The sequence below is a fragment of the Dryobates pubescens genome, chromosome 3 (genome assembly GCF_014839835.1).
Source record: "Dryobates pubescens isolate bDryPub1 chromosome 3, bDryPub1.pri, whole genome shotgun sequence".
Classification (NCBI taxonomy): domain Eukaryota; kingdom Metazoa; phylum Chordata; class Aves; order Piciformes; family Picidae; genus Dryobates; species Dryobates pubescens.
In genome coordinates this window covers 2,259,527-2,286,742 of record NC_071614.1, presented here as the reverse complement: position 1 = coordinate 2,286,742, position 27,216 = coordinate 2,259,527, and the positions used below count along the sequence as shown (strand labels likewise).

Genomic DNA, 27,216 nt, shown 5'->3' with positions numbered 1-27,216 from the left:
AGGTCTTTTTGCCCTGAACCCCTTCATTCTGTGACGTCCCATCAACATCATCTGCGGCTTCGCTCTCTTCTTCTTCTAGTATTTCAAAAGGAGTCAATACATCATAGAGAAATGAGAGGAAGCCATAAAACCAATCAGAGCTTTCCTCTGCTAAAATATTAAGGACTTCCTCAAGGGAATCAATATTCTCATTACTGCCATCTTTGGTCAGGCCTACACAAGAATAGAGGAAAGAGAGAGAGAGAGAGAGAGAGGGAAGGAAAAAAAAGAGACAGCAGTTAGGTGGAAAGAGGAAACTGTACAAGGAGGCTCTGTGAAAGACATCAGTCTTTACAGGAATGCTAATTAGGAAACAGAAAGATGTTAAGAGAGTTGAACCTTTCAAAGTACAGGCTGCAATTTGCACAACAAACATGCACAGTATCGTGCCCAAAGAGGCATCTTTGCTTTCCCTGCCTCCTAGCCCTAAACCCAAATCCCTTTGCACTCCATTTTCTTGCCACAGCATTTACCTTCTCCTGGTTTGCTCCTCAACAAGAATCCTCCACTACTTCAAAAGGTCCAATTGCCCTTTTTATTGACTTTTTTTTTTTTTTTTTAATTAATAAACCCTCATGCTTAAATTTGAGAGCTTGCAACTGGTAGCTGAGAAGGACATTGAAAAGCAAATGGTACTCAACCAAAGTCATCACAGACATCCCATGCAGAATGTTGATTTTGCTTAGAAGTGAGAATTTGGATTGCTGGTGCCAGGGTTGGGGGTGTCTGTGGGTTGGTTTGCAGTTTGCTTGCTTGGGGGTTTTAACCTGACATTCATTCTGTATGATGTATTTGATCCTCAGGAAAGCTGGGGATATACAGAAGACCAGATGAAAAGGAATGGCAGCCAATACAAAGGGTGTATGAGCTACAGAGAACATCTACGGCAGGCTGAAGACAGCCGAGATGGTCAGACCAGGTTGCTCAAGGGCTCTTCCAGCCTGGCCTTGAACACCTGCAGGGAGGAGGCAGCCACAACCTCCCTGGGCAACCTGTGCCAGTGTCTCCCCACCCTCACTGTCAAGAATTTCTTCCTAATCTCCAATCTAGATCTCCCCTCCTTAAGTTTCAATCCATTGCCTCTCATCCTATCACGGCAAGCCCTTGTAAAAGTCCCTTCCCAGCTTTCCTGTAGCCCCCTTCAGGTACTGGAAGGCTGCTCCAAGGTCTCCCTGGAGCCTTCTTTTCTCTAGACTGAAGAGCCCCAACTCTCTCAGCCTGTCTCCATAGGGGAGGTTCTCCAGCCCTCTGACAGATGTCACTTATTGAAACTTTAAAGCAGGAGATGAAGGCAATTCCCCCACTTCTAACCAGAGCAAACCTTCATTTATGCTGGTAGGAGAAGCAGAAGAGTGGGCTGAGGGTGAAGACAGATTGTTGAGACACAAAATTAAGTGAAGGTGTTGCACATGCAGACTACAAAGCAGTATTAGGTGCAGATCAATGAAGCATTGCATAGAGGAGCTCATGGCAGAGACACTGAACACATTTCCACAGGTTTTTCTTACAGCACACCGTGAAAGCATCAATGATAATTCTGAGGAAACCTCCAAGTCCATGATGTTCCACATCCTTCTACCTGGATGTCCAGAACCTCTACTTGAAAGACCAGCCATTCTCTTTAATGTCTCACTGGATAGCTCAAAGGTTTAAACAATGACAGCCTGAATCCAGGAGGCAACCAAGGGATTATCAATACCTCTCTCCAGCTTCTTCCATGGCTTAGCTCTATAAAAATTAAATTTCAGAGGCTTTACTTTATGCACAGCAATCAATTTCTGTTCCAAATTTGGCCCCAGCCAGATGTGAAAGCCCTGAACCAAAGTGAATATGCTGACTGAAGGAGGAACTAATTTAAAGGGAGAACACCTGAATCTAAAATAAACAAACAATGAAACCCAAGCTGTAAACATGGAAATAGTTGTATCATTCTAGTCTGCTGGAATCTGGCACGACAGAAAAACAGACATCAAAACAAAGGCAGAACTCATAAAAGCCCCCAAGCTTTAGGTGGCAATTCTGTAAGCAGATGAAGGACCACAGAGAAGCAAGCTCCTGCTCTTGCACCAAGTCAGAAAGAAGACTCTTGGGCAATCATCTTTGTAAAATCATCATAGAATGGCTTAGGGTGGAAGGGACCTTAAAGACCATTTACTCCACCCCCTCCTTGCCATGGGCAGGGATGCCTCTCAACCAGACTTAGTTGCCCAAGGCTTCGTCCAGCCCGGCCTTGAACACCCCCAGGGAAAGGACATCCACAACATCCAAGGGCAACCTGTTTCGGTGCCTCACCACCCTCACTGCACAGCAATTCACGCCAAGAACTTGAGATCCACCAGGATGCAATAAGGAGAAGGCATCACTGGGGCAAGAGGTGTTCTTTGGTGCTCAGGGGTGGAGCAGCAGTGACAGAACCACTATAAGCTTCCCAAAGGCAGAGGCAACGTCTGTGATGGACCTCTGCTGGCTTGGAGGGCATTGCATAGGGGAAGGGCAAGGGCAGGTGGGGAAAGGACCTGCCTTGAAGGACACTTCTTGCACATGGTCCTAATATGATGCAAATATCTCAAGAGAATTTAATCATCAAATCTCCTTTGAGGACAAGAAGAATCAGGACAAATTACCATAGCTCACAGGTACAAGAAATCAAACCCAGAAGAGTTAAAATGCATTAGAAGAGTGCCTCAGGAGCAGAGAAAGCTCCTAAGCCATCAGCAGCTAAACCATCCTTGCAAATGAAAAACAACCTCATGCGGCTAGAAGCATTTCCCCAAATTAACTTCAATTCAATTCATATTTATCATTAACATAGCAATGAGATCTTTATCCTTGTAGCAAAACCTCAGGATTATGGAAGTGGACAACATTAGCCTGCTGTACAGTCCAGAATTTCAGTACCCAGGGCTTTAGAAAGAGCTGAAGAACAGAAAAGAGAAAACCAGCACATTACTTCCTAGCATTACATTTCAGAGCTGTCTCCTTTTTAAGTCAATATTAACCTAGGAGACAAAATGGTAGTTTGACCTAGACATCACCATAGAATGGTTTGATTTGGAAGGGACCTTAAAAGGTCATCCAGCCCAAGCCCTCTGCAGGGACATCCACACCCAGAGCAGGTTGCTCAGAGCCCCAAAGAACCTGACCTGGAATGGTTCCAGGGATGAGGCATCTCCCACCTCTGGGCAACCTGGGCCAGGGTCTCACCATCTCCAGTGTGAAAAATTCTTCCTTCTGTCTGGTCTAAATCTTCCTCTTTTAGTTTCAAACCATCATCCCTTGTGCTTTCACAACAGGCCCTGCTAAAATATCTGTCCCCAACTCTTTTACTGTCCTGAAAAGCCACCAGAAGGTCTGCCTGGAGCCTTCTCTTCTCCAGGCTGAACAAACCCAACTCTCTCAGCCTGGAGCAGCAGAGGGCTTCCAGGCTGTGACCTCCTCTGGCCCTGCCCCAACAGGCTTCCATCTCTGCTGTGCTGAGGACTCCAGAGCTGGCTCCAGCATTGCAGGTGGGGTCTGAGAAGAACAGAAGGGCAGAATCCCCTCCCTGCCCCTGCTGCCCACTGCTCTGCTCAAGGGAGGCAAGGCTGGGAGGTGACATCCTCGAGCTCCAACGAGATTCAATCACATTTCTAAGCATGCCTTCAAAAATAACCCAACCAACATTTCATCCATGACCTTCTGACATCCCACTTGAAGTGTGAGGTTGAAATGCATGATAAGACCAGCTCATAATAGAAACACTGTCACCAACTGGCAGAATTCCCAGCAACATCAAGCTGCACCAAGCAGGCATGTCACAAAGCAGCAGCATGCTTCCAGCCACCACCTTGGCAAGCTGCATCCAACCAGCGTGACCCCCAGGAGATGGATAACCACTTTGGGGCTGGGGGTTCTGTTGGGGTTTTTTTTCCACACTACATCACAGACAAAGAAGGATTAAGGTTATAACCATTCAAAGTGTCACCTTATGCCCCATTTTATAATTAAGACCCAGTTTGTAACTCTGAAGTCACTCAGAGAGCACTTGGGAGTGTCTGAACACTTTGGGGTGTCTCTCGCACTGCAGGCTGGCTCAGGGATTTTGCTTGCAGGGGTGCTCATGAGCCATAAAGGGATTGAACAAATGAAACACCCCCCCAGAAAAAAAACCAAAACAAACCCAACCTTGCTTATTTCTGCAAATTAAGTGGGGAAAAAAAGAAACTGATTTAAGGAATGGGAGTTTCAAAGAGCAAAGCAGAACACCCTGATACACTCTTGATATATTACAGGTAGCTTTTGACTAATTGGAGGCATTCCATTCTGCCCTCTGCTCAAGCTATGGGGTTTTTTACTATGCTGGGGGGGATGTTTGTTGTTATTATTCTGTTTATTTAATTTGCAAGGGTTGTGTGCTCCTACAGGTCTACATTTGAAGAAATCAATTGAAGGAAAGCAAATTTTCTGACACCAGGTCTTCGAGAAGCCTCTCTCCAATGCCTGATGGGGAAGCTGCAGGTGGCGGTGCTTTAACTGCTAGAAGATGTAGGCAGAAGGGCAGTATCACAAAGGACATCCAGTGATGGAAATTACTTTCTTGAAGCTAAATGGTGAGCAGAAAAATAGTCACCCAACCCACAGGGAAGAGAAGCCTAAAACCAGTGTTTCAATGCTCAAAAAGAAAAATCCACCTCAGGTAGGATGTCTGAAGGACAAAGAAAAGGTGCAGATCTGTGGAAGACTCAGAGGAGGGGAAAGACAGCACTAAACAAAGAGTCACCTACAAAGTAAAAAGGCCTGTTGGAAGTCATCTGAAAATGAACCTGGCTTAACATCTCAACAGAAACAAAGTTTTAACTCTTGAAGCACCTTAAACCCTGCATCTGATCAATTTTCAACAGCCAATGCAGCAGCAACCACCTCACTTCAAAACCATCCTGTGAGGAATTCAATTGTACCTTCCTCTGTGAGGAGAAGGAGCACAACCTGCTCCAAGTTCAGAGAATTCATAGATTCATAGAATGGGTTGGGTTGGAGGGGACCTTAAACATCACCCAGTTCCAACCCACCACCATGGGCAGGGACACTGCCCACCAGCCCAGGTTGCCTGGCTGTGAACACCTCCAGGGAAGGGACATCCACAACCTCCCTGGGCAACCTGTGCCAGTGTCTTCCCACCCTCACTGGAAAGACTTTCTTCTTAATACCCACTCTAAATCTCCCCTCCTCAAGCTTCAACCCATTCCCTCTCATCCTATAACTACAACCCCTTGTAAAAAGTCTCTTGCTGGCTTTCTTCTAGGTCCCCTTCAGGTACTGGAAGGCTGCAAGTTGCAGATACAATCCTACAGCTTGCATTAAGGAAAACCTCACCACAGTTATGTCTGAGCTCTCCATCTCAGAAGGCACAGGAACCTTGTTGTGACATTAAACAAACCCAGAACACAGATGTGCCAACTCAACTACACAGATCATTCCAGCTGTGGTTGTACTTGCCTAGCAATACTTTAGCATCTTCCACATCAAAATCTCCATCTCCATCAGCATCATATATCCCAAGCTTGCCTGAAAATGCAAAGAGAGGAAGAAGAGGGAATTAGGGATTCAGCTATTCGTTTCCAGCAGTGTTTTCAACATGCAATGGCTGGCTGCCAAAGCTCATTTGTTATCAATGTCACCCTTGCTCTTCTTCACCACATTTTGAAGTTCCAGGAAAATCACAGGAATATTCTAAGTTCCTTCCTGCATTTCCTAGACTCCAGGCTGGACACAAGTTAGTCTTTTTCTTTCCCACAGATTTATTTTGGTGCTCACAGGCTGTAAACAAATCTGCAATTAATTGCTGTGCTTTATGCCAACAGGCTTTGCACAGAATAAAATCTAAGCTCATCAGGAACAACATTCACTATGTTTGAGGGAGAAGTAATAAACCATGAAGTAATTAAACAACCCTTTGCTTTCCAATTATATGGTTCTTGACATTCTAAGTCTCAGGGGAAAAAAAGGTAGGTGCATCATTTTTAATGTCAGGTTAGGAAGAAGGTCAGGAACCTTTTTATCAACTGGGTAACTTAACAGGATCACAGAAAGGTTTGGATTGGAAGGGACCTTAAAGATCAGCCAGTTCCAACCCTCTCAAAGGAAGGTTTGGATTGGAAGGGACCTTAAAGATCAGCCAGTTCCAACCCTCTCAAAGGAAGGTTTGGATTGGAAGGGACCTTAAAGATCAGCCAGTTCCAACCCTCTCAAAGGAAGGTTTGGATTGGAAGGGACCTTAAAGATCAGCCAGTTCCAACCCTCTCACAGAAAGCTTTGGATTGGAAGGGGCCTTAAAGATCAGCCAGTTCCAACCCTCTGCCATGGGCAGGGACACTTTCCAGTAGCCCAGGTTGCTTAAGGTCTCATCCAACCTGGGGCCTTTGAACACCTCCAGGCTTGGAGCCTTCACAACATCTCTGGGCAACCTGTTCCAGTGTCTCACCACCCTTATGGGATGGAATTTCTTCCTCATCTCTAATCTAAATCCAGCTTCTTCCAGCTTGAAGCCATCACCCCTCATCCTGTCACTCCATGTCTTTGTACAAAGTCTCTCTCCAGCTCTCCTGCAGATACCAGAAGGCTGCTCTGAGGTCTCCCTCCCTGGAGCCTTCTCCATCACTGCAGACAATGTAAGTTGTTCATCCTTTTATTGGTGCCTACTACCTCACACTTCTCACTGATTTTTGAAACTGCAGCTCTACCAGACCTAGGAACATGCACAAAGAGAACCCAGTTTCTACTCACAAAGACTTTTTAGCACAGAACCCTGGTACCCAGGTTTAGAAGTGTCCTGGGATCAGCGAGGCAGCAGAGCGCTGCCTAATTCATGTTGATAAAGCCCTGACACAACTTCTAACAACAGCAGAACCCTGCACAGTTGGCAGCAGAACTTCAAGCCCTTACAGCTTGCCAGTTTATCCTTGCATTTGCTGTTCTCTAAATGAAAGCAGGACTTGGGACTGCCATTAAAATAAACTTCAGTTCTTAATGCAGTACTTAGTTCTGAGGAAGCAAAAGTTCAGATTTGGGTCTAGAACAGACAGACACAAAAAAATGAGGCCCTCAGCACTGTATGGAAGCAATCCATTAGAAAGGATCTTCACTGACTGATGGTTCAACACAAGAGACTGGTGGAATAAATGCAAGTTCTCTAGGAATCAGACCTGCATCATCTTCAAACCCGTGAAGAATGAGACAGAGGAGAAATGGCTAAGTAGGGAAAAAAATTCATTCCCTAATGAATTAAAGACATTAAAAAAAAAAAACAAACCCACCAAATCAAACCAAAAACAAAGCAAAAATGTTCAGCCAAGGGAGTGTAAAGCAAAGGTTTTTTCTCCAGTCTCCTACCTTGTAGGACCTCTGACAAGTTATAACGGAAATCCTTGGCCTTGGCTGCGTGCATGGTAAAAATACAGAGACCATTAATTGCATCCCTATAGCCCTGCACACCAGAAGCTGCTCTTCAAGTCAGTCCAAACAAGAAAAAAAACAACAAACCAACAACTATTTAGCAATAGATGGATAAAGCTGTAAAGCTTCCATACAGGGCAAAAGTGTGCATTGAATCCTGCACCACCAGGGGCCACAGCTCTGCTCCTGGACAGACAGCTTGGAATGGGGACATGCACTTCTCACCTTCAGGTATCCTCTCATCAGCACTACCTTCATGTGCTCATGCTGAGGTACAGCTGGCACTGTTAAGCTCATCAGCTTAAAATATGATCATAGATTTATAGAATGGGTTGGGTTGGAAGGGACCTTCAAGATCATCCAGCTCCAACCTTCTGCCACGGGCAGGGACACCTCCCACCAGCTCAGCTTGCTCAAGGCCTCATCCAGCCTGGCCTTGAACACCTCTAGGGAGGAGGCATCCACAGCCTCCCTGGGCAACCTGTGCCAGTGTCTCCCCACCCTCACTGTCAAGAATTTCTTCCTACTCTCCAGTCTAAATCTGCCCTCCTCAAGTTTCAGTCCATTGCCCCTTGTCCTATCACTACAAGACGTTGTCAGAAGTCCCTTCCCAGCTTTCCTGTAGCCCCTTTAAGGGACTGGAATTGAGGTCATTCACCAGCTCATGAGTGGTCAGCTGTCCTGGCTGTGCAGGCACCCCAGGCCATCAGAGCAGTGCATTAGCTGCCACTTCCAACCTGAGAGCTTTAGTCAAATCAATGCCATATTTAGCTGACATTTCAAATGAACTTCAGTCAGCATGTCACAGACAGAGCCTACCCTTGGAGATGTCATTCTTTAATACATGCAGGATCTTAATAACCTTTTTCAGTCACAGGAGAATCTCATTTTAGCATCATAGAACCATACAGTGGTTGGGATTGGAAGGGACCTTAAACATCATCCAGGGCCATGAGCAGGGACACCTCCTACCAGCCCAGGTTGCTCAAGGCCTCATCCAGCTTGGCCTTGAATAGATCCAAGGAGGGGGCATCCACAACCTCCCTGGGCAACCTGTTCCACTGTCTCACCACACTGACTGTAAATAATTTCTTTCTAATGTCTACCATGATAGAGTTCAGCATTACAATACACTTTGTGAGCTGCATTGCTTGTTCTTATCAGGTAGCTCATTTGCAAACACTGCTGTAGTCAAGTGGGCTCTCTAGAAGTTCAAAATGCTCCCCATTTCATACAGATAACAATCATTAAAAGCATCTTAAGCTTTAAAATTCTTACCTAGAACTTCTTCATAATCTACCAGCTCAAACCAGACAACTGCTACTGATGTCCAAACTCCCAGCAAAGCAATTACCATAAACCAGGTGAAAAATGAGCTTCCAGAGAACCCATCTTTCTTTCCATTCCTGCTTCCTCCATGCTTAGTCTCTGTTAAAACAGAAAAGAGAAAGCCATTATGAGAAAAGGATTGGTGAAAGGATGAGACAATGATGGCTGAGGATACAATTATCAATCATCTTTTTCAGGACTGCAGAGGATACAAGCAAGACATTGGGGCAACATTTTGTTCTTTCCTTTTTAAACTTCATAGAATGGCTTCAGGTTGGAAGGGACCTCAGAGATCATCGACTCCAACCTCCCAACCATGCCCAGGGACACCTCTCAACTAGACTCAGCTGCTCAAGGCCTCATCCAGCCTGGCCTTGAACACCTCTAAGGAGGAGGCATCCACTACCTCCCTGGGCAACCTCTTCCAGAGTCTCACCACCCCACAATGAAGAATTTCTTCCCAAGTTCCAGTCTAACCCTGCTCTGCCTCAGCTTCAAACCATTCCCCCTTGTCCTGTCTCTAGACACCCTGATGAGAAGTCCCTCTGCAGCCTTCCAGTAGGATCCCTTCAGGTACTGGAAGGCAGCACTAAGGTCTCCCTGGAGTCTTCTCCAGGCTGAACACCCCCAGCTCCCTCAGCCTGTGCTCACAGCAGAGCTGCTCCAGCCCTTGGATCACCTTTGTGGCCCTACTCCAGACTCACTCCAAGAGCTTCACCACTGTCACCTTCCACACCACTGTGAATCATGGTGGGAAGCTCAGTGGTGATCTGAGCAAAAGCTCCAAAATCCCACATGTCACTCATCTTAACAGCTCAGCTGGGAATCCCCCCAGCACACACACTCCCTCCCCTTCCCTGTGTGTTTACACAGAGCTTAACATTTTTGAGATGCTTTGCATTGGTGCCAGCAGCTCTCAAAGTGCCACCAGAGGGCAACAGGACCAGCAGGAACAGACTGGGAGACGAATTCCGAAGCTGGTTGAAATGAGCTGATAGAATCCACATGAAAATTCAAATAGCCTGAGAGGGCTCAAAAAATCTAAACCATAGGAAGGGTAGGACTCCAAGATCAGACACTCTGCCAACTAAGTATCTTCCCCGTTGCTCTGAAACAAGGGGAGGTTGACTACGTGCTTAATACCTTTAGACTTCAGTCAAACGGAACATACAAGTGAAAGATTCATGGATTCCATTGCTCCTTGTCCTGTCACACCCAAGCCTTTGTCAAAAGTCCCTCCCCAGCTCTCCTGGAGCCCTCTTCCAAGTTCTGGAAGGCTGCTCTAAGGTCTCCCTTGGAGCCTTCTCTTCTCCAGGCTGAACAGCCCCAACTCTCAGCCTGTCCCTATATGGGAGGTTCTGCAGCCCTCTGATCACCCCTGTGGCCTCCTCTGGACCCACTCCAGCAGCTCCATGTCCCTCTTATGCTGGGGCCCCCAGGACTGGAGGCAGTGCTGCAGGTGGGGTCTGAGCAGAGCAGAGCAGGGGGCAGAATCCCCTCCCTGTGTTGCTGCTCTCCCTGCTCTGGCTGCAGCTCAGCACACACAGAGAAGTGACTTGTGTCAGCTCTTACTGATTAAAACCCCAGCCTTTTACTAAGATAGAGAGACCAAACACCAACTCTTTAGGCTCTTTTCTAGATTCTTTTCTATACTCTTTCCAAATATTGCCCAGTGCCTTGGCATGGGCCACAGTCAGAGGCACTGAGCCAGCTCAGCCTGACATCAGGCAGGGTGCTGCGCAGATCCCCTGGTTCCATGTGCAAGGTCCAGACTCATAACTCATCACAACACCTCTGCTGTGGGAAAGATGGACAGGTAGCTCAGGTAGCTCAAAACCAGAGACCAAGACAGCCTGTGCCAGCACATGCAGAAAAAGGATCAACTGTTAAAATGCCATCGAGGTGGCAAAGTCAATACTCTGAGAGGCAAAACTCGTCCTATGGGCCAGCAGAACTTTGCTGCTCCAGTGTGCAAGGGAAGCTCTGTGTGCACTTGAAATGAAACCCTGAGGCTAAAAACATTTTACATGAGTCCAGATTGCACCCTTCTCTACAGCAAAGTAGGTACTAGAAGAGGCAAACAGGAAAGAGTATTTCACAGAACAACAGGAAACATGGAATGAGAGAAGGGACCTCTGCAGAGCCTCTAGCCCACACTTACTCACTTACTTCACTCATTTTCTACTGCTCACTGCTAACTGTCTCTCAAGAAAGGAGTTTAACCTACTCTAATACCATGACAATGAGGGAAAATATAACTTAAATAATCAAGCACAGCTGATCATCTTTTTTCCCCAGCTTAAAAGGCTACTTCATGCATGTCCCTCAGCAATCACAGAATTGTCAGGGTTGGAAGGGCCCTCAAGGCTCAGCCAGTCCCAACCCCCCTGCCATGGGCAGGGACACCTCACACTACAGCAGGTTGCTCACAGCCTTAAAACCCTCCAGAGATGAAGCTTCCACCACCTCCTTGGGCAACTTGTGCCAGTCTCTCACCACCCTCATGGGGAAGAGCTTCCTAAGGTCTAACAGTCAGATTCTGCTACCAAAATATCACTCAGAACATGGTATGTTTTAACTCCTCAGCTTCCCATCTCACAGGAACATTTTCTAAAGCCTTGAAAAGTTCTGCTAAGCATCCAACCACGGCAGGCAGGAGCCAAATGGAAGTTGTGCAACACAGCCCTCAGCTGCGGGCTGCGCAGCTCACCCGGCACACGGGGTCAGAACACAGCACTGCAAGGGCTGAGCCTGCCTCAGAGCTCATTGCCAAGAGTTAATTCTCAATTCAAGCCCTTTCCCTGCCCATGCTGCAGAAGTAGGTCACTTGCCATATCTGGTAAGCCCCTGCTCACATCACCAGATGTCTTTCTGCAGACATCAGAGAGCCTTAAAGCAGGCTCCGTTCCTCAGTGGCGAATCCTTAAACGCCCCACCACCTCCCCCACCCCACATTAAGGTCATGATTAGGTAAAAACCATATCAAAACCTTTTTTCCTTTGGCTTAGAGTGGAGGCTACTAGCAGTTTTACATGCCCCCCCAAATAAACTTTGAAGTCAAATATGGAAGACAAATCATCTCTTACTGCAACAGCTGCGCTCCTGAGGCAAAAACTAAGTTACAATTAAGCACGAACACGAAAAACCTCTACTGCAGAGAACATTTAACCACACAGAGGCAGCCTGGAACGGCAAACTGGCTAGAAAACACCCAACACACCACACTGAGCCACTTGTCTGGCTGGTTACAAAACCAGAGCTAGGCAAGTGCTTGCAGCCATGCATTTCCCTTCCGTTCCCGAGGAGGTGAGGAGGGTACCTGTGTCGTCAGCCATAACATCAGTGCTCCACTTCCAGACACAGAGAGAGGCTTGGGATCCCCAGAAATGAAGGCTGAAGGCAGAGTGAGAAAGGATTTATCCTTGCTGTAGTCCTGCAGTGGGAGCAAACAGGTTTCCTAAAGCCAGCTCAGCTGGAACCCGAAACTGGACCCAGGAGCAACTTCTCTTCCAAGTCTATTTTTGGAGCAGCTATCCTCAGGAGCCAAAGGCTCTGCAGAACTCATATGGCAACCCAGTTCTGACGACAAGCACATCCACTCACTCCTCCTCACACGGCATCCTGGGTAGCTGATCCCTTCCCCTCCCCTTAATCCTCCAAAGGCAGCAGCAAATGAAATGGAGCACGCTGTGCTGGAGTATTTCTGCTGCAATTTATGCTCCAGTGCCTGGGCTCTAAGGACATCAAATCCACCGGCTGGAACGCAAGCCTGGACACAGGGCTTGCCTGCTCGCGTTTGTTAGGCTGGCCCTCACCCAGGAAAGTTGCTCCATGCTGGCATTCCTCTGCCAGTCTTCCTGAGGAGCCTGCACAGGCTGCTCCTGTGCCACTCACCAGCTATTTTAAGAGGAAAAGTCAGCTAATTTCTGAAAAGGAGTTTGGAGGCTTCTGAAAGAGCTGCCTGGAGGCAGCTGCACACGTTCAGGCCCAGAACTGCCCTCCCGGCACGCCTCACGTTCGCTCCTAGCACACCCAAAGGAGGGTTACCAACTGTTTTGCCAGGGCAAAGCCTGCATCCCTGGAGAGCTGCACCAGGCATTGGTCCTGCTGGGAGCCAGACCAGAGCTGATTCTGGCGGCTGCTGTCCCTCCCCAGCTCAGCCTCTGCTCACTGAGGCACTCTATGAAGTTCAGGGCAGCTCTGCTCAGCCAGGGGCTGCTGCTAGCAGGCAGAAGCTGATGGGGACAGCTCCTGCCAAGGGCTGGGCTGCACAAAGCCTCTGCCTAAGACTTGCTCCTGGGCACACCAAGGACACTGCCACAGCTTGTGCCACACCTTGGGGGGCAGCAAGGCAGAGGTGGCAGCTGTGGGGAGGAGCAGCCAGGACAGGAGACCCTCAAGTGCCCAGCAAGGGATTGCAGCCCATGGATGGCATCTTCAGGAGAGAGCTGAGGGATCACCAGGGCCAAGCCTCTGCTTCCCTGGCTGATGTCCCAGGTGGGCTCTCTCCCTTCTGCCTTCCATCCTGATCCCTGTGCTCCTGAATCCAGTTCCCATCTGCCATGGAGTGCAGTCTGGGGCTTGCCCTGTGCCTGCCCCCAGCAGCAGTGGTGCCAATGGTGCCCTCATTGCCATCAGGGCTTGGGTTCCACACTGCTTTGTATCTCTGTTCCATGGCATTGTTCTTCTTTCCATCCCAGCCGGTTCGGTTTCTTTCCCACCCCATCAGTCTCTCTCCCTTCTTCCCTTTGGGAAGGCAGAGGGGCTCCTGGAGAGCCTCTGGCTCTCCTCTGGTGGCCAGCCCAGCATTGACTCTTGACACACACACACACCAAAAATCAGAACACATACTTGGGAGCAATCCACTCTCCAGAGAAGCCTCACAAAAATGCCTGCTGTGCTGGGGGTCACGGGGAAAGAACAGAAAGAAGCAAAAACCAAAGAAACAACCCAGCAGTTTCTTAGCTCTTAGAGAAAAGCAGTCACAGATTAAGGACAGAAAGCAACTTAATGAGAATCTGTGTCCTGGGAGGCTGCTCAGCTTGGCAAGATGGCAAAGGCATTTTCCCTCAGCACAGCTCAAGAGCGAATGCTGCTCCCAGCGCCGGCGCGGTGCGCGCTGGAGAGAGCAGCTGCTGGCCACCGGCAGAGCTGCTGCTGGGAACAGCTCTCCTCTGGAGTGCTCTCTGTCTGATGGTGGCTGCTGAAGCCAGAGGAGCTACACACTGAATGCACCGACAACTGTGCAAAGCAAACCCTGCAGCTGCAGCTGCTCCTCTCCTATCCAGCCCAGAAGGATGAGCGCTTGCAAAAGCCAGCCTGGTGTTGTCCCAGCTGTGGTTGGGGTTTTGCTTTCTGGTTGCTCAGATGAACATTTTTGTGAGCAGTTTTTCAATGTGGATTTTCTAGAACAGAATCAGAATAGAATTAACCAGGCTGGAAAAGACCTTTGAGATCATCAAGTCCAACCTATCACCCAACACCATCTGATCAACTAAGCCATGGCACCAAGTGCCTCATCCAGACTCCTCTTAAACACCTCCAGTGCTGGTGACTCCACCACCTCCCTGGGCAGCACATTCCAATGGCCAATCTCTCTCTCTGGGAAGAATTTCTTCCTAACATCCAGCCTAAACCTCTCCTGGCACAGCTTGAGAGCCTCCTGGGCTCCAGTTTGTGCCTACTGCCCCTTGTCCTGTCCCTGGGTACCACTGAGCAGAGTCTGGCCCCAGCCTCTTGCCACCCACCCTTTAGCTCTTGCTGAGCACTGCTCAGATCCCTTCTGGGGCTGCTTTACTCCAGGCTCTCAGCCCCAGGGCTCTCAGCCTTTGCTCCTCACAGAGATGCTCCAGGTCCCTCAGCATCTTTGTAGCCTCCTCTGGGCTCTGTCTCTTGAACTGGGGAGCCCAGAACTGGACCCAGAAGGGGTCCAGAAGGGTAGAAAGGGAGAAGAACCTCCCTCAACCTGCTGGCTACACTCCTCTCAACACTCCCCAGAAGACCATTTGCCTTCCTGGCCAGGATGACTTAAACTATCCTGCTGCTATTTTGCTTAACCAGCTCTTACAAAGAACAGTTGGAAAATCAGATCTGAAGTGACACAATCTCCCTCTTTTGTATTTGAATGATTCCATGCAGCCAATAATCCCTACACAACTCCTGGGTTAACTGAATATTTGGTTGCAGTTAGGACAGGGCAGAGCTCAGGAAAGGTTAACTGTGGAGAGGAAATACAAGAAATACTTAAGCCCAGAACATGCAAATTTTGCTGGTGGTGACCTTTAAAAGAAGTTTCTCTTACATAAGGTTCAAAATCCTCATCTGTGCAGAGCTGCTGGCATTAATTTTAGGTGGTTTTTTTCCCCCCTTGTTCTACTTTCCTATCCTGTAATGTGGGTCACAGCAATTTGTTTTAGCAACAAGTCCCAATTAAGCCACACAGACAAAGGAAAAAGAAGAAGAAAACAAACCAGCTGATGTTTCAGATCTTTCAGTTCTTCTCATCACAGGATCATGGAGAGGTTTGGGCTGGAAGGAACCTTAAAGATCATAGAATCACCAAGGCTGGAAGAGGCCTCAAGGATCATCAAGCCCAACCTGTCACCACAGACCTCACAACTAAACCATGGCACCAAGTGCCACGTCCAATCCCCTCTTGAACACCTCCAGGGATGGGGACTCCACCACCTCCCTGGGCAGCACATTCCAATGGCGAACAACTCTCTCTGGGAAGAACTTTCTCCTCACCGCCAGCCTAAACTTCCCCTGGCACAGCTTGAGACTGTGTCCTCTTGTTCTGGTGCTGCTTGCCTGGGAGAAGAGACCAACCCCCACCTGGCTACAACCTCCCTTCAGGTAGTTGTAGAGAGCAAGGTGGTCTCCCCTGAGCCTCCTCCAGGCTAAGCCACCCCAGCTCCCTCAGCCTCTCCTCACAGGGCTGTGCTCCAGACCCCTCCCCAGCCTTGTTGCCCTTCTCTGGACACCTTCAAGTCTCTCAATGTCCTTCTTAAACTGAGGGGCCCAGAACTGGACACAGGACTCAAGGTGTGGCCTAAGCTGAGCACAGGGCACAAGGACTTCCCTGCTCCTGCTGGCCACACTATTCTTGATGCATGCCAGGATGCCATTGGCCTTCTTGGCCCCCTGGGCACACCGCTGGCTCATGTTCAGCCAGCTGTCAATCAGCACCCCCAGGTCCCTTTCTGTTTGGCAGCTCTCCAGCCACTCTGTCCCCAGATCATCCAGTTCCAACCCCCCTGCCATGGGCAGGGACACCTCCTGCTAGACCAAGTTGCTCAAGGCCTCATCCAACCTGGCCTAGAACACTTCTCATGGTCTGAGGGAGTTTCCAATAAAGCAAATACCACTCTGGTTGCCATGCAAGTGCCTACAGCTCTGCTAGGCACAAGTTTCTGCTCATGGTGGGGATTAGTGGGGGGAAGAGGAGGAAAAAACAACAAAACCCCAAAACCATTATAAAATCCTTTATTCAATGCCTAAAACTTACCAAAGTTTGCAGTCTGAATCGATTTATTTAGGTGTTAGTTGAGAGAGGAGCAATGCATCTGCAGCTCCTACAGAGCTCCACAGAGTCTTTAGGTGTCTTATACCTACAGTCTTCTAAATGGTTGTTAAAAGTATGTTGCTGGGAGAGCTCAGTTGCAAAATTATTGCTCTTTTGACAACTTTCTTGCTTCAAAAGACACGGGAGGGAGCAGTACCACAGTTACAAGTGATGAGGCTTTAGTTAGCACTAAACCAAACTCCAAACCAAACAAACCCTAAGGAAAAAAAAACCCAAGTGTAGTAGGTGGCAAATGTTATATTAGTAATTCATTGATCAGAATCAAACAGAACCTCAGGAAGCAAAACTGTGCAAGAGCAACACTGCTACTGGGTAGTGACAACAGCCCTAGCTAGGAAACCTTCACACAAACAGCTCAGTAGTAGCATTGGTTACAGGAAGTGCAGTCCATGCATAGTCACAGTGCAACTCCAGATGAAAGAGACTTAGTCTGTTTCAGTTCAGGAGCTCTACCAGGGCTGGAGCATACACTGCAGCCTGTTCAGCCTCAGTGGATGCTCATCTGCATGCTTCATTTCCAGCACGTTTAAAGGGTTATCATTTCCACTTCAAAGCACAGCTCCCACAACTCCTCCCGTGCAAAGAGTGAGCCCCTAGGATGCAGTTAGGAGAAAAGCCTGCTGCAGGCAATCACACAGGTTACCAGCTTGTGATCTCCATCAGGGAAGAGCCACTCAGGGCAAGTCAGAACTTCCTTGCTCAAGTTCTCTACAATGAAGAAGTCGACAGAGGAATTAGCACAGGAATGCTTCTGACGTCTTTCAAGGTGCTTCAGAAAGCTCCAGCTGAAAAGGAACTTTTATTCTTTTCACACAGCAAGGGAGGTTTCAGTTTAAAGAAGGAGCAACATGAAAACCTCAGCTCTTTGTGCACTCTGTAATTAGAAACCATCTTAACATCCACACCTGCTACTGCTAGGAAGTCTTTACTGCAGCCCTTACACATCCAACCCGACCATTCACCCTCTGTGTTCACACCACAGCTCCAGGATCAAACACAGAATCACACAATGGGTTGGAAGGGACCTTAAAGATCATTCAGTTCCACCTCCCCTGCCATGGGACACCTCCCACCAACCCAGGCTGCTCAAGGCTTAATCCAGCCTGGCCTTGAACACCTCCAGGCAGGAGGCAGCCACAACCTCCCTGAGCAACCTGTTCCAGTGTCTCACCACCTTTACATGAGGCTCCAGATTCAACCTCATCTGTCCTCAATGCCCAAGCACTGTGTCACCTCTGTCCTTTCATCCAATTGACTTTCCATCAACCTGTGCAGAGCCAGTCTGGGGAACAAAGCAGAGTCAGCTTCTGGCTTCTCATTTCCCTGTGGTGTTCACCTGCATAGCAACTGGGTCTGGTACAGAGAAGGGGAATTGAGAAGAGGAAGCCTGGAGAGCAACCTCAGACTAGATTCAACTGCAGACCTAGAGCACTGAACTCTGAAAATACATCAACTCCTTAATCCCTCAATGGGGTAAACCTCCCTGGAGTAGCTACCACCTGGCTGGGGAATTGTCCTGTGTGTTCTCAAAGTGCCAAAAGCTGAGACAACACAATGGTTTTGGTAGGAAAAGCCCTCTAAGATCAAGTCCAACCATCATCTAGCTCTGCCAAGTCTGCTGCTTAACCACATCCCTCAGCACCACACCTCTGTGTCTTGTAAACACCTCCAGGGGGGGTGAATCCACCACTATTCCAACTTGCTGTCTCCTGAGATGATTAGTGACACTTTAGGGCCTCAGCCTGGCATTTTACACAAGCTCTGTCCTCAACAGGCTGTGGAAAAGGTTACTACTTATGCACCATTTAAACCCTTAGTGAAATGCTCATAAAGGGAATGAACACAGACATCCTTGCAGATGTCATGTCTGAAGGACCTCACCAGTACCCAGACCCCTGCCCTGGTCCTGCTGATAGAAACCAAGGTGTTAAAGTGTTCTGCAGAAAGGCCACCCTGACCAAGCCACAAGGCAGACACAGCTGAGCCACACAAGAGGCTGCCTGGCTTTTGGTGGTTTTGCTACTTTTACTAGCACATTTTAGGGTTTCCTGAAGATTTAGGGAAGAAACACACACACAGAGTTATCATTTTGATACTCTGTCACTGTCATGAGCAATCCATTCTTTGAAATGAAACTTTGCAATCACAGTCAGCTATTTCATTAGAGTGGCTTAGGTTGGAAGGAATCTCAAGAGATCACCTTTGAGGTCTCTTCCAACCTTATTGATTCTACCTGCTGCCACCTCCCTGGGCAACCCATTCCACTTGTCTCACCACCCTGGTACTGAAGAGCTTCTTCCTAAGATCCAATCTAACCCTGCTCTCCCTCAGCTTCATACCATTCCCCCTTGTCCTTGTAATCATTGGAAGGATTAGATTAAGGAAGTTTAGAAGGTCCAAAGGATGAGTAAAAGGAGTTAGAAGTTTTGCATTTGGGTATAAGGAAACTACATGGTTAAACCAGGAGATAAACATCTTCTAGGACCCGGCAGAAAGAAGTAGGGGATGACAGAAGATAACCTCTATCAGCCTGGAACTTTCTCAAAGACTTCTTGGACTTTAATCTGTGTGCTGACAGCACAGCCTCAGAACCAGCAGAGGTAAGATTTGGGGTCTGTCAGCTTGTGGTAGAAACCTGGGGTCTGTATGGTGCCTACTTGCTGGAGCAGTGCTCTCCCCCTGGCCATTAGAAACACAAAGATAACAGACAGCCATTGCTGCAGTGAGAGTTGTATTCAGGTAAGTCCTTGCTTACTACAAGACCAAAGACACCCCCACAGCACCACAACAATAGATGCCATCCCATCTTCACTCTTGCTCCCACAATGAAGCACTGCTTACAAAACAAGCCACCTGCACTTCAGGAGTAGCTGGGTGAGCTGATCTCACTCCTGCTGGAAGGATTCTCCTCCACCACCTGCTAATGCCCAAGACACTTCCACATCTCCTGTCTCATTAAATCTGGGGGAGTTAATTCCTGGCCAGGTAACATGCACTTGTTCCTCTACCACAACTGGTCCTCATCTAATGAGGCTTTCAAGTAGCATTCCAGCAGGTATCTGTTACTTCATCTGGCTTGCTGAAAATCGAGGCCACTTTTTACAATGGATTCTGGAGGCTAGTGACAAGAAGCCAAACTTTTCCAGCAAAGATAATAACAAACAGATGTTTCCCTCTCCAAGCATCCCCAAACTGTCTAATTTTGACCCAGTTTTTTGCTTCTGCTCTCCCAATGACATCGCTGGCACCTCCACACAGTTCTGTGGATGCCACTTTCAAGGAGGTGTCCAGCAGCAGCAGAAAGCTTAAATACAAAGATTTGGGGGTTTAGTAGGACTGATTTCACAGCTTCCAGTAGATGACTTCTGAAACTGAAAGATGTGCTGAGAAATGCTTAGCTCCACATCTGGCACTTTGATGAATCTGAAAACATTGACAGCAACCCCAGCTAGGACTACTCCAGACTGAAGCTGCTGCTAAGACTACTGTCAATATTTTCTGAAGTGGAAACCCCAAAGCAGATGACTCCCTCCAGAAGCAGGCATTGCCTTCAGCTCACAGACTTTCAGGTCTGAAACCACTGAGGTTGACAGCACATCTATGAGCAATGCCTTGGCAAGAAGCCACATCCTCTGCTATGAACTGCTGTGAAAGTGAATACTACATTACCAAGAGCTGCCTCAGATTGAGGTTTCCATACCTCAAAGCCATCTCAAATCTACCTCCCCTTGAAATGTGGAAGGCTTTGCTGGCTGCTTTGAAGACTCTGCTCCAAGCTTTTATTCCCTCAGGAGTAATCATCCATTACCTCCTCCTGCAGCTGCATCTATGGAAACAGCATCAGCCTCATGCTGTAATTCCTCCTGTTGTCCAAGGGATTCTAACTAGGAGCTGCTGAAACTAACACAACAATTTAAGAGCTTACATCTTAGCAGAGTGCCTAAGACATTACTCATATTGCTTCACCCCCTCAGATAACAGTAAACAGAGTCCCCAGTGCAATGACACAAAGCAGAAATCTTCTGGTACAAAGAGAGATTTTACTCAGAGTGAAAATAAAACCCCACAGAATACTTTTGGATTTAGGAAGACATTTGGGTTCCTGATGAATTCATGGGTTTAAACCTTGACAAACCTTTCAAGTGGTTTTAAAACCACTAACAGAACCATGTCTAGTGTTCAAAATCACATCAGGGATGAATGTTCTTCATCCATCACCATACTTAGTAGGCTTCATACTGCCTGATGACGATCAGAGCACCTCCAGCCCAAGACAGAAGTCCAACATAGACTCTGCATAGCAATGGAAAAAGAAGGATTTAAAAGAAACTAGGAAAAAAGCCAACACCACCTCTCTGAGCACTGCAGTATCATCTCTAAACCCTGGTATGCTTAAGTATATTTGAAATCCCTCTCTTAATTCATCATGTGACAGGCAAACTAATCCTGCAGGGTTCACCCTTTCATTACCAGTGCTCTCCATGTTATTGCTATGCTCCAAGATGAGCAACAGATACTACTTCAGTGCTGCCAGCACATTTCAGCACTGGAGCTCTGTGCATGTCAAGCTCAAAACCAAAGAAGTTAGAAGGAGAGAAGATTCAATCTCTGATGACAGCACTTCCTTTCTTGACTGCAGTGTGTAGGGGTGCAGAGGGGCTCCAGAAGAATGTATTTCTTTCCTCTTGGAAGCATTGTTTTGCAATGCTTAGAAATGCTACTTGCACAAAAGCTTTCTCTACCTTATCTGCCCACACACACAGTTGTTTATGAACAGCCAGGTTTGCTAAGGTGTTCTGTGTTGGGGGTGGGGAATGGCTGTCTCAAAAACCCTTCTGCTTCCATTTTTGCCAAGATCATTCTTCCCTGCTTCTATACTCACAGCAACCATCAGCTTGGATGCTCCACCTACAGCAAATATAATAGCTTTAGATCAGAGTTGATAAACAGGTCAGAACACAGGAGTAATGACTTCACTAGCGCCAAATATAGGGCATCTCAGTTCTGCCCATGGCTTCCAGAGCTTTTCAGCTCTGAGAGCACTTTCCCAGGGTATCTACAAGATGCTGAGACCTGCCCTGGGAAGATGACCTGAATGACACTCACCTCAACCCTTAGGGGGAGCTTTTATGGAATCACAGAATTGTTTTGATTGGAAGAAACTCTTAAAATCGTGGAGTCAAACCCTTAACTCAGCACTGCTAGGTCACCACTAAACCAGGTCCCTCAGCACCACACCTCCACGGGTTTAAACCCCCACACGCACCCAGGGATGGGGGCTCCACCACTGCACTGGGCAGCCTGTTCCAGAACTTGGCAACTCTTTTAGGGAAGAAATTTCCCTTTTCTAGGATCCAACCTAGAGCTCCCCTGGTGCAACTTGAGGTCATCTTCTGCTGTCCTGTCCCTTGTTCCTTGGAAGAGTCCAATCCCCACCTGGCTCAGCCCCTTTTCAGGGTGCCTCTTCTTCTCCAGACTGAACACCCCCAGGTCCCTCAGCTGTTCCTCCCCAGCCCTGTTCTCCAGACCCTTTTCCAGCTTCCTTGCCCTCTCTGGACAGGCTCCATCCTGGGTCTTTCCATCTCCTAGGCCCGGCCACGCAAGCCTCTCTCTCCACGTGAATCCCAGGAAGGGGAAGGGCGGAAACTGGAGGTTTAGACCTGGGTCATCCATCCTGCCCCCCGGCCCGGCGCCCGCGGTGCCGGAGGAGCGCAGCCCGGCAGAATGGGAGGGGGACGCGGCGGGAGCTGCTCCACCGGGAGAGAACGAAACAACAGCCCTTCGCTTCGCCCGGTGTGCGGCGGCATGGGCCCCATGATCGCCCCACCGACTCCTCCAGCGCCCCGAGGAGCCCCCCGCCCTTTATCCCTCCGGCTGCGGCTCCGCTCCCACCGCCGCTCACCTCTCTTGGAGCCGGGGCTGGGACTGCCACCAGTGCCTCGGGAGCTCTTGCGTGAGGCCATGGCACTCCTGTCAGGCAAAGAGGAGGGGGAGGAGGAGGAGGAGACGGAGGAGGGGGGGCGGCGGCGGCTGCGCGCTCGGCGGTGACGGGGCGGAGCCGCGGCGAGAACGAGCCCGGGACCCGCCGCCACCACCTGAACCCCGCATGCGGCGGCGCCCCGCGGCCGCAGCGGCGCAAGTCCCGCCCGCCGCCAGCCAATCGCGGGGCGCTGGGGGTTCGGAGGTGGGGCGGCTCTCGCCCCCCATTGGTGGGTGGTGCGAAAGGGGGCGGGGGGTTCCCGGTGCGCGCACCCGGCACTTTCCCCGCCGCCGGCGCCTTTGAACGTGGCAGCGCGGGGGCGCGCGGAGGCCTCTCGCGAGGGTTGGGCGGTGGGGTCACGGAGCCATAGAACCAGCCGGGCTGGAGGCGACCTCCGAGCTCAGCCAGTCCAACCCATCCCCCAGCCCTGTCCGATCAACTAGGCTAGGGGGTCGGTTCGCCGCCACCGCCCCCCCTTCCCCTCTCCGCCGCCACCGCCTCGCTTCGTTGCCCGCTCGCAGGGGAAGGGGCCTGAGGCAGGAGCCGAGCCGGCGGGCGAGGAGCAGCCGCTGGGGCTGCGGGCAGCCGAGGCCGCGCCCTCGGCGTGCGCTGTCGTGAGGGACCCCAGCAAGCCGCGGGCAGAGCAGGGAGAGCAAAGGCGGCTCAAGGGGAGTTGGCTGCGCCAACTGAAACTGCTGAAACCATCCTGCCCTGCCTCTCCAGCCGGCCTCTGCCGTGTGCAGGCGCTGCTAATGCATCCAGTTCAGTGCCAGAGGGATGGGCAGTAGCTCCGTAGGCTTTCCAGAAAGGCCCTCTCCAGCCGCCGTGATAAGAGCTTGAGACAGGTCACATCAGTTCTCAAACGAGCTGTTGAGGCTCTAGGAGTACTTGCCTGTTGGACAAGATCACAGTATCACAGTATCACAAAGGTTAGAAGAGACCCCAAGGATCATCAAGTCCAAGCTGTCTCCACAGACCTCACGACTAGACCATGGCACCAAGTGCCACGTCCAATGCCCTCTTGAACACCTCCAGGGATGGGGACTCCACCACCTCCCTGGGCAGCACATTCCAATGATGAATGACTCGCTCGGTGAAGAACTTTCTCCTCACCTCGAGTCTAAACCTCCCCTGGCACAGCTTGAGACTGTGTCCCCTTGTTCTGGTGCTGGTTGCCTGGGAGAAGAGACCAACCCCTTCCTGGCTACAACCTCCCTTCAGGTAGTTGTAGAGGGCAATGAGGTCACCCCTGAGCCTTCTCCAGGCTAAGCAATCCCAGCTCCCTCAGCCTCTCCTCACAGGGCTGTGCTCAAGGCCTCTCCCCAGCCTTGTTGCCCTTCTCTGGACACCTTCAAGTGTCTCAGTGTCCTTCTTAAACTGAGGGGCCCAGAACTGGACACAGGACTCAAGGTGTGGCCTAACCAATGCAGAGTACAGGGGCACAATGACCTCCCTGCTCCTGCTGGCCACACTATTCCTGATGCAGGCCAGGATGCCCTTGGCCCTCTTGGCCACCTGGGCACACTGCTGGCTCATGTTTAGGCGGGTGTCAATCAGCACCCCCAGGTCCCTCTCTGTTTGGCAGCTCTCAGCCACTCTGACCCCAGCCTGTAGCTCTGCATGGGGTTGCCGTGGCCAAAGTGCAGCCCCTGGCACTTGGACTTGTTAAATGCCATCCCATTGGACTCTGCCCATCTGTCCAGTCGGTCAAGGTCCCTCTGCAGAGCCTTTCTGTCCTCTAACTGACTAACATCTGTTCCCAACTTGGTGTCATCTGCAAACTTGCTGATGACTGACTCAACCCCCTCATCCAGATCATCAATGAAGATGTTAAAGAGGATGGGGCCCAGCACTGATCCCTGGGGGACACCACTGGTGACTGGCTGCCAGCTGGCTGTGGCACCATTCACCACCACTCTCTGGGCTCAGCCTCCAGCCAGTTCCTAACCCAGCTCAGAGCTGCTGTCCAAACCACGAGCTGACAGCTTAGCCAGCAGTTTACTGTGGGGGACGGTGTCAAAGGCCTTGCTGAAGTCCAGATAGACTACATCCACAGCCTCCCCACGTCCACCAGACGGGTCACCTGATCATAGAAGGAGATCAGGTTGGAGAGGCAGGACCTGCCCTTCCTAAATCCATGCTGGCTGGGTCTGAGCCCTTGGCCATCCTTCAGGTGCGCAGTTATTGCCTCCAGAATAATCTGTTCCATCACTTTCCCTGGCACTGAGGTCAGGCTGACTGGCCTGGAGTTTCCAGGTTCCTCCATCCAACCCTTCTTATGGATGGGCACCACAATGGCCAGTTTCCAGTCACCTGGGACCTCTCCAGTGAGCCAGGACTGGAGGAAAATGATGGAGAGCGGCTTGGCCAGCTCATCTGCCAGCTCTCTCAGCACCCTAGGATGGATCCCATCCGGTCCCATGGACTTGTGAGTGTCCAAGTGGCTCAGCAGGTCCCCAACTAATTCCTCATGGATTTCCGGAGTATTACACTGCTCCCCTCTGAGGGTCCCTTCCAACCCAGTGCAGTCTGTGACTGAATCTTGTCCCTTGGTTTTAAGGGCAGGCTGGATGTGGCTCTGCGCATCCTGCTCTAGTGTGACATGTCCCTGCCCATGGCAGCCCCCCGGATGATCCTTGAGGATGTTTCTACCATCACCTAAAAATCAACCTGAGTCCCCCAGCACAGCAGCTTCTATCTGTATCTGAAGGAGGCTACAAGAAAGCTGGGGAGGGATTTTTGAGGGTGTCAGGAGTGATAGTACTGGGGGGAATGGAGCAAAACTAGAAATGGGTAGATTCAGATTGGATGTGAGGAAGAAGTTCTTCCCCATGAGGGTGGTGAGAGCCTGGCACAGGTTGCCCAGGGAGGTGGTGGAAGCTTCATCCCTGGAGGTATTTGCAGCCAGGCTGGAGGTGGCTGTGAGCAACCTGCTGTAGTGTGAGGTGTCCCTGCCCATGGCAGGGGGGTTGGAACTGGGTGATGCTTGAAGTCCCTTCCAGCCCTGACAATTCTGTGATTCTATGACAGTAATGTTCATTTGATTTAAATTTGCCAGGGTGGCTGTAGCAGCAGAGGCTCTGATGATCCCTTCTGATCTGAAATGTAATGAAGATTGATGCAAACCTATAAAATGCCATTCTGGGAAAGATGATGGAGAGAAAAGCAAACACTGTGGGTAGATGAATGCACATGGGAATGGCTTGTCAGTGTGTCATCTGCTCAGTTAGTTTAGAGCTTGTGTTTTAAGGGTACACTGTAATCCATGAGAAGATAAATATATTTGGGATTTTTTTGTAGGAGGCAGAAAAAGAAAGGCAAGAAAAAGAGGCAGGAAAACAAAGCCAGAAAAAGCAGGACAAATAAATCATAGAATAGCTCAACCACTGCCCTGGGCAGCCTGCTCCAGAGCCTGGGGGAAGAAATTGTTCCTCATCTCCAACCAAACCCCCCCAGTGCAACTTGAGGTCTTTTTCCTCTTGTCTTGTTCCTTGGGAGAAGATACCAACCCCCACCTGGGTCCAACCTCCTTTCAGGGAGCTGTAGAGAGCAATAAGGTCTCCCTTCAGCCCCTCCTCCAGGCTAAACAACCCCAGTTCCCTCAGCTGCTCCTCACAAGACATCCTCAAGACCCTTCACCAGCTTTGTTGCCCTTCTCTGGACCTGCTGCAGCAATTCAGTGTCCTTACAGAAAGGTGCCCAAAACTCAACTCAGTACTTGAAGTGTGGCCTCACCAGTGCTGAGTTCAGGGGGCTGATCCCTGCTCTACTGCTTGCCACAGTGGTTTTGATCCATGCCAGGATGCCATTGGCCTTCTTGGCCACCTGGGCACACTGCTGTGGGTGTGTTACCCACTGAGTGTGTGTACAGAGCAGTCTGGGCAGGAACAAAGGCAAGCTCAAGAGGCATTCAAGGCAGGGAGTGGGAGGCAGAAGTGTTTGATGTGACCAGAATGGGAACTGGGAGCTGGAATAGGTGTGTTTGCTCAGAGCCTGTTTGCAGAAGGTCTTTGTGGAGCTTTGAGTTGCCAGCTGTCAGTTCCATCTGGCAGGTATGCGAGTGCCTTCCTCTGGGGAGCAATAATTCACCTGACAATGAGCATCCTGTGGGTGTGGTGGTCATGATGGTGCCTCCTGCCAGTTATGAGGAGAGGCTTTGCAGCAGAGATGTGCCATTGTCCTGGTGAAAGGTTCTGGTTTGTGGCTCTAGGAAATCAGCTGCACAGGAGGGTTGTCACTCACTCAGTAATTGATAGCACTGTGAACTTTGACTCTGCTCCTTTCTCCATCCAATTAGTCAAGCTGGTCAGGTTTAAGACTACAGCCAGGAAGACTGCTGTTTAAAACAGCAACTTCAAAACTCCTAAAATAAATAAGAACCTCAAGCAGAATCTCCCAACCTTACACCTGCTGAAGTTACTTCATTTTTCAGGGCCTTCAGCTTCCCTTGCCTTGCTTGGTGTGGCATGGAGGCAGGGTGCCAAGCCCTGTCTATTGTGCTGTCAAGAGCAGCAGGCTGGCATTCAGGGTGTGAGTGGGGCCCAGCTCCACAAGCTGGCAGATGCCTGCCACTTGTCTGACATCTGACTTTGCCTCTCAGGATCATTGTTTCTCATCAGCTCAGAAGATGACTTCATTTGCCCATCTGTTCCAGTTTATAATAAGCACTGGTGTGCTTTCTCCCATGTTTGCCTTGCTCCTTCACGTTCCACCTCAAAACTCTCTTGCCCACCAAAAAGCAACAACCAATGAGGGTGAGGACTGGTGCACTGCTGCTGTTTCTTACTCCTCCTTGACCATCTGTATGTGGTCCTCTGTGCTTCCTTACAGTTCCTCTTGGATTGGGGCCCAT

At 49.7% G+C, this 27,216-nt stretch overlaps 1 protein-coding gene across 1 annotated transcript in view; it reads right to left on the bottom strand.

Moving 5' to 3' along the window:
* Positions 1-22,422, bottom strand: part of ASPH (aspartate beta-hydroxylase) — a 71,348-nt gene extending 48,926 nt beyond the window's left edge. The window contains exons 1-3 of the mRNA XM_054179231.1: positions 22,287-22,422; positions 8,749-8,898; positions 5,515-5,583 (exon numbers count right to left, since the gene is read on the bottom strand). Coding sequence (XP_054035206.1) covers positions 5,515-5,583; positions 8,749-8,898; positions 22,287-22,347 — 280 coding nt within the window. The 5' untranslated portion in view covers positions 22,348-22,422. The remainder of the gene's footprint in view (positions 1-5,514; positions 5,584-8,748; positions 8,899-22,286) is intronic.
* Positions 22,423-27,216: the final 4,794 nt, after the last annotated feature.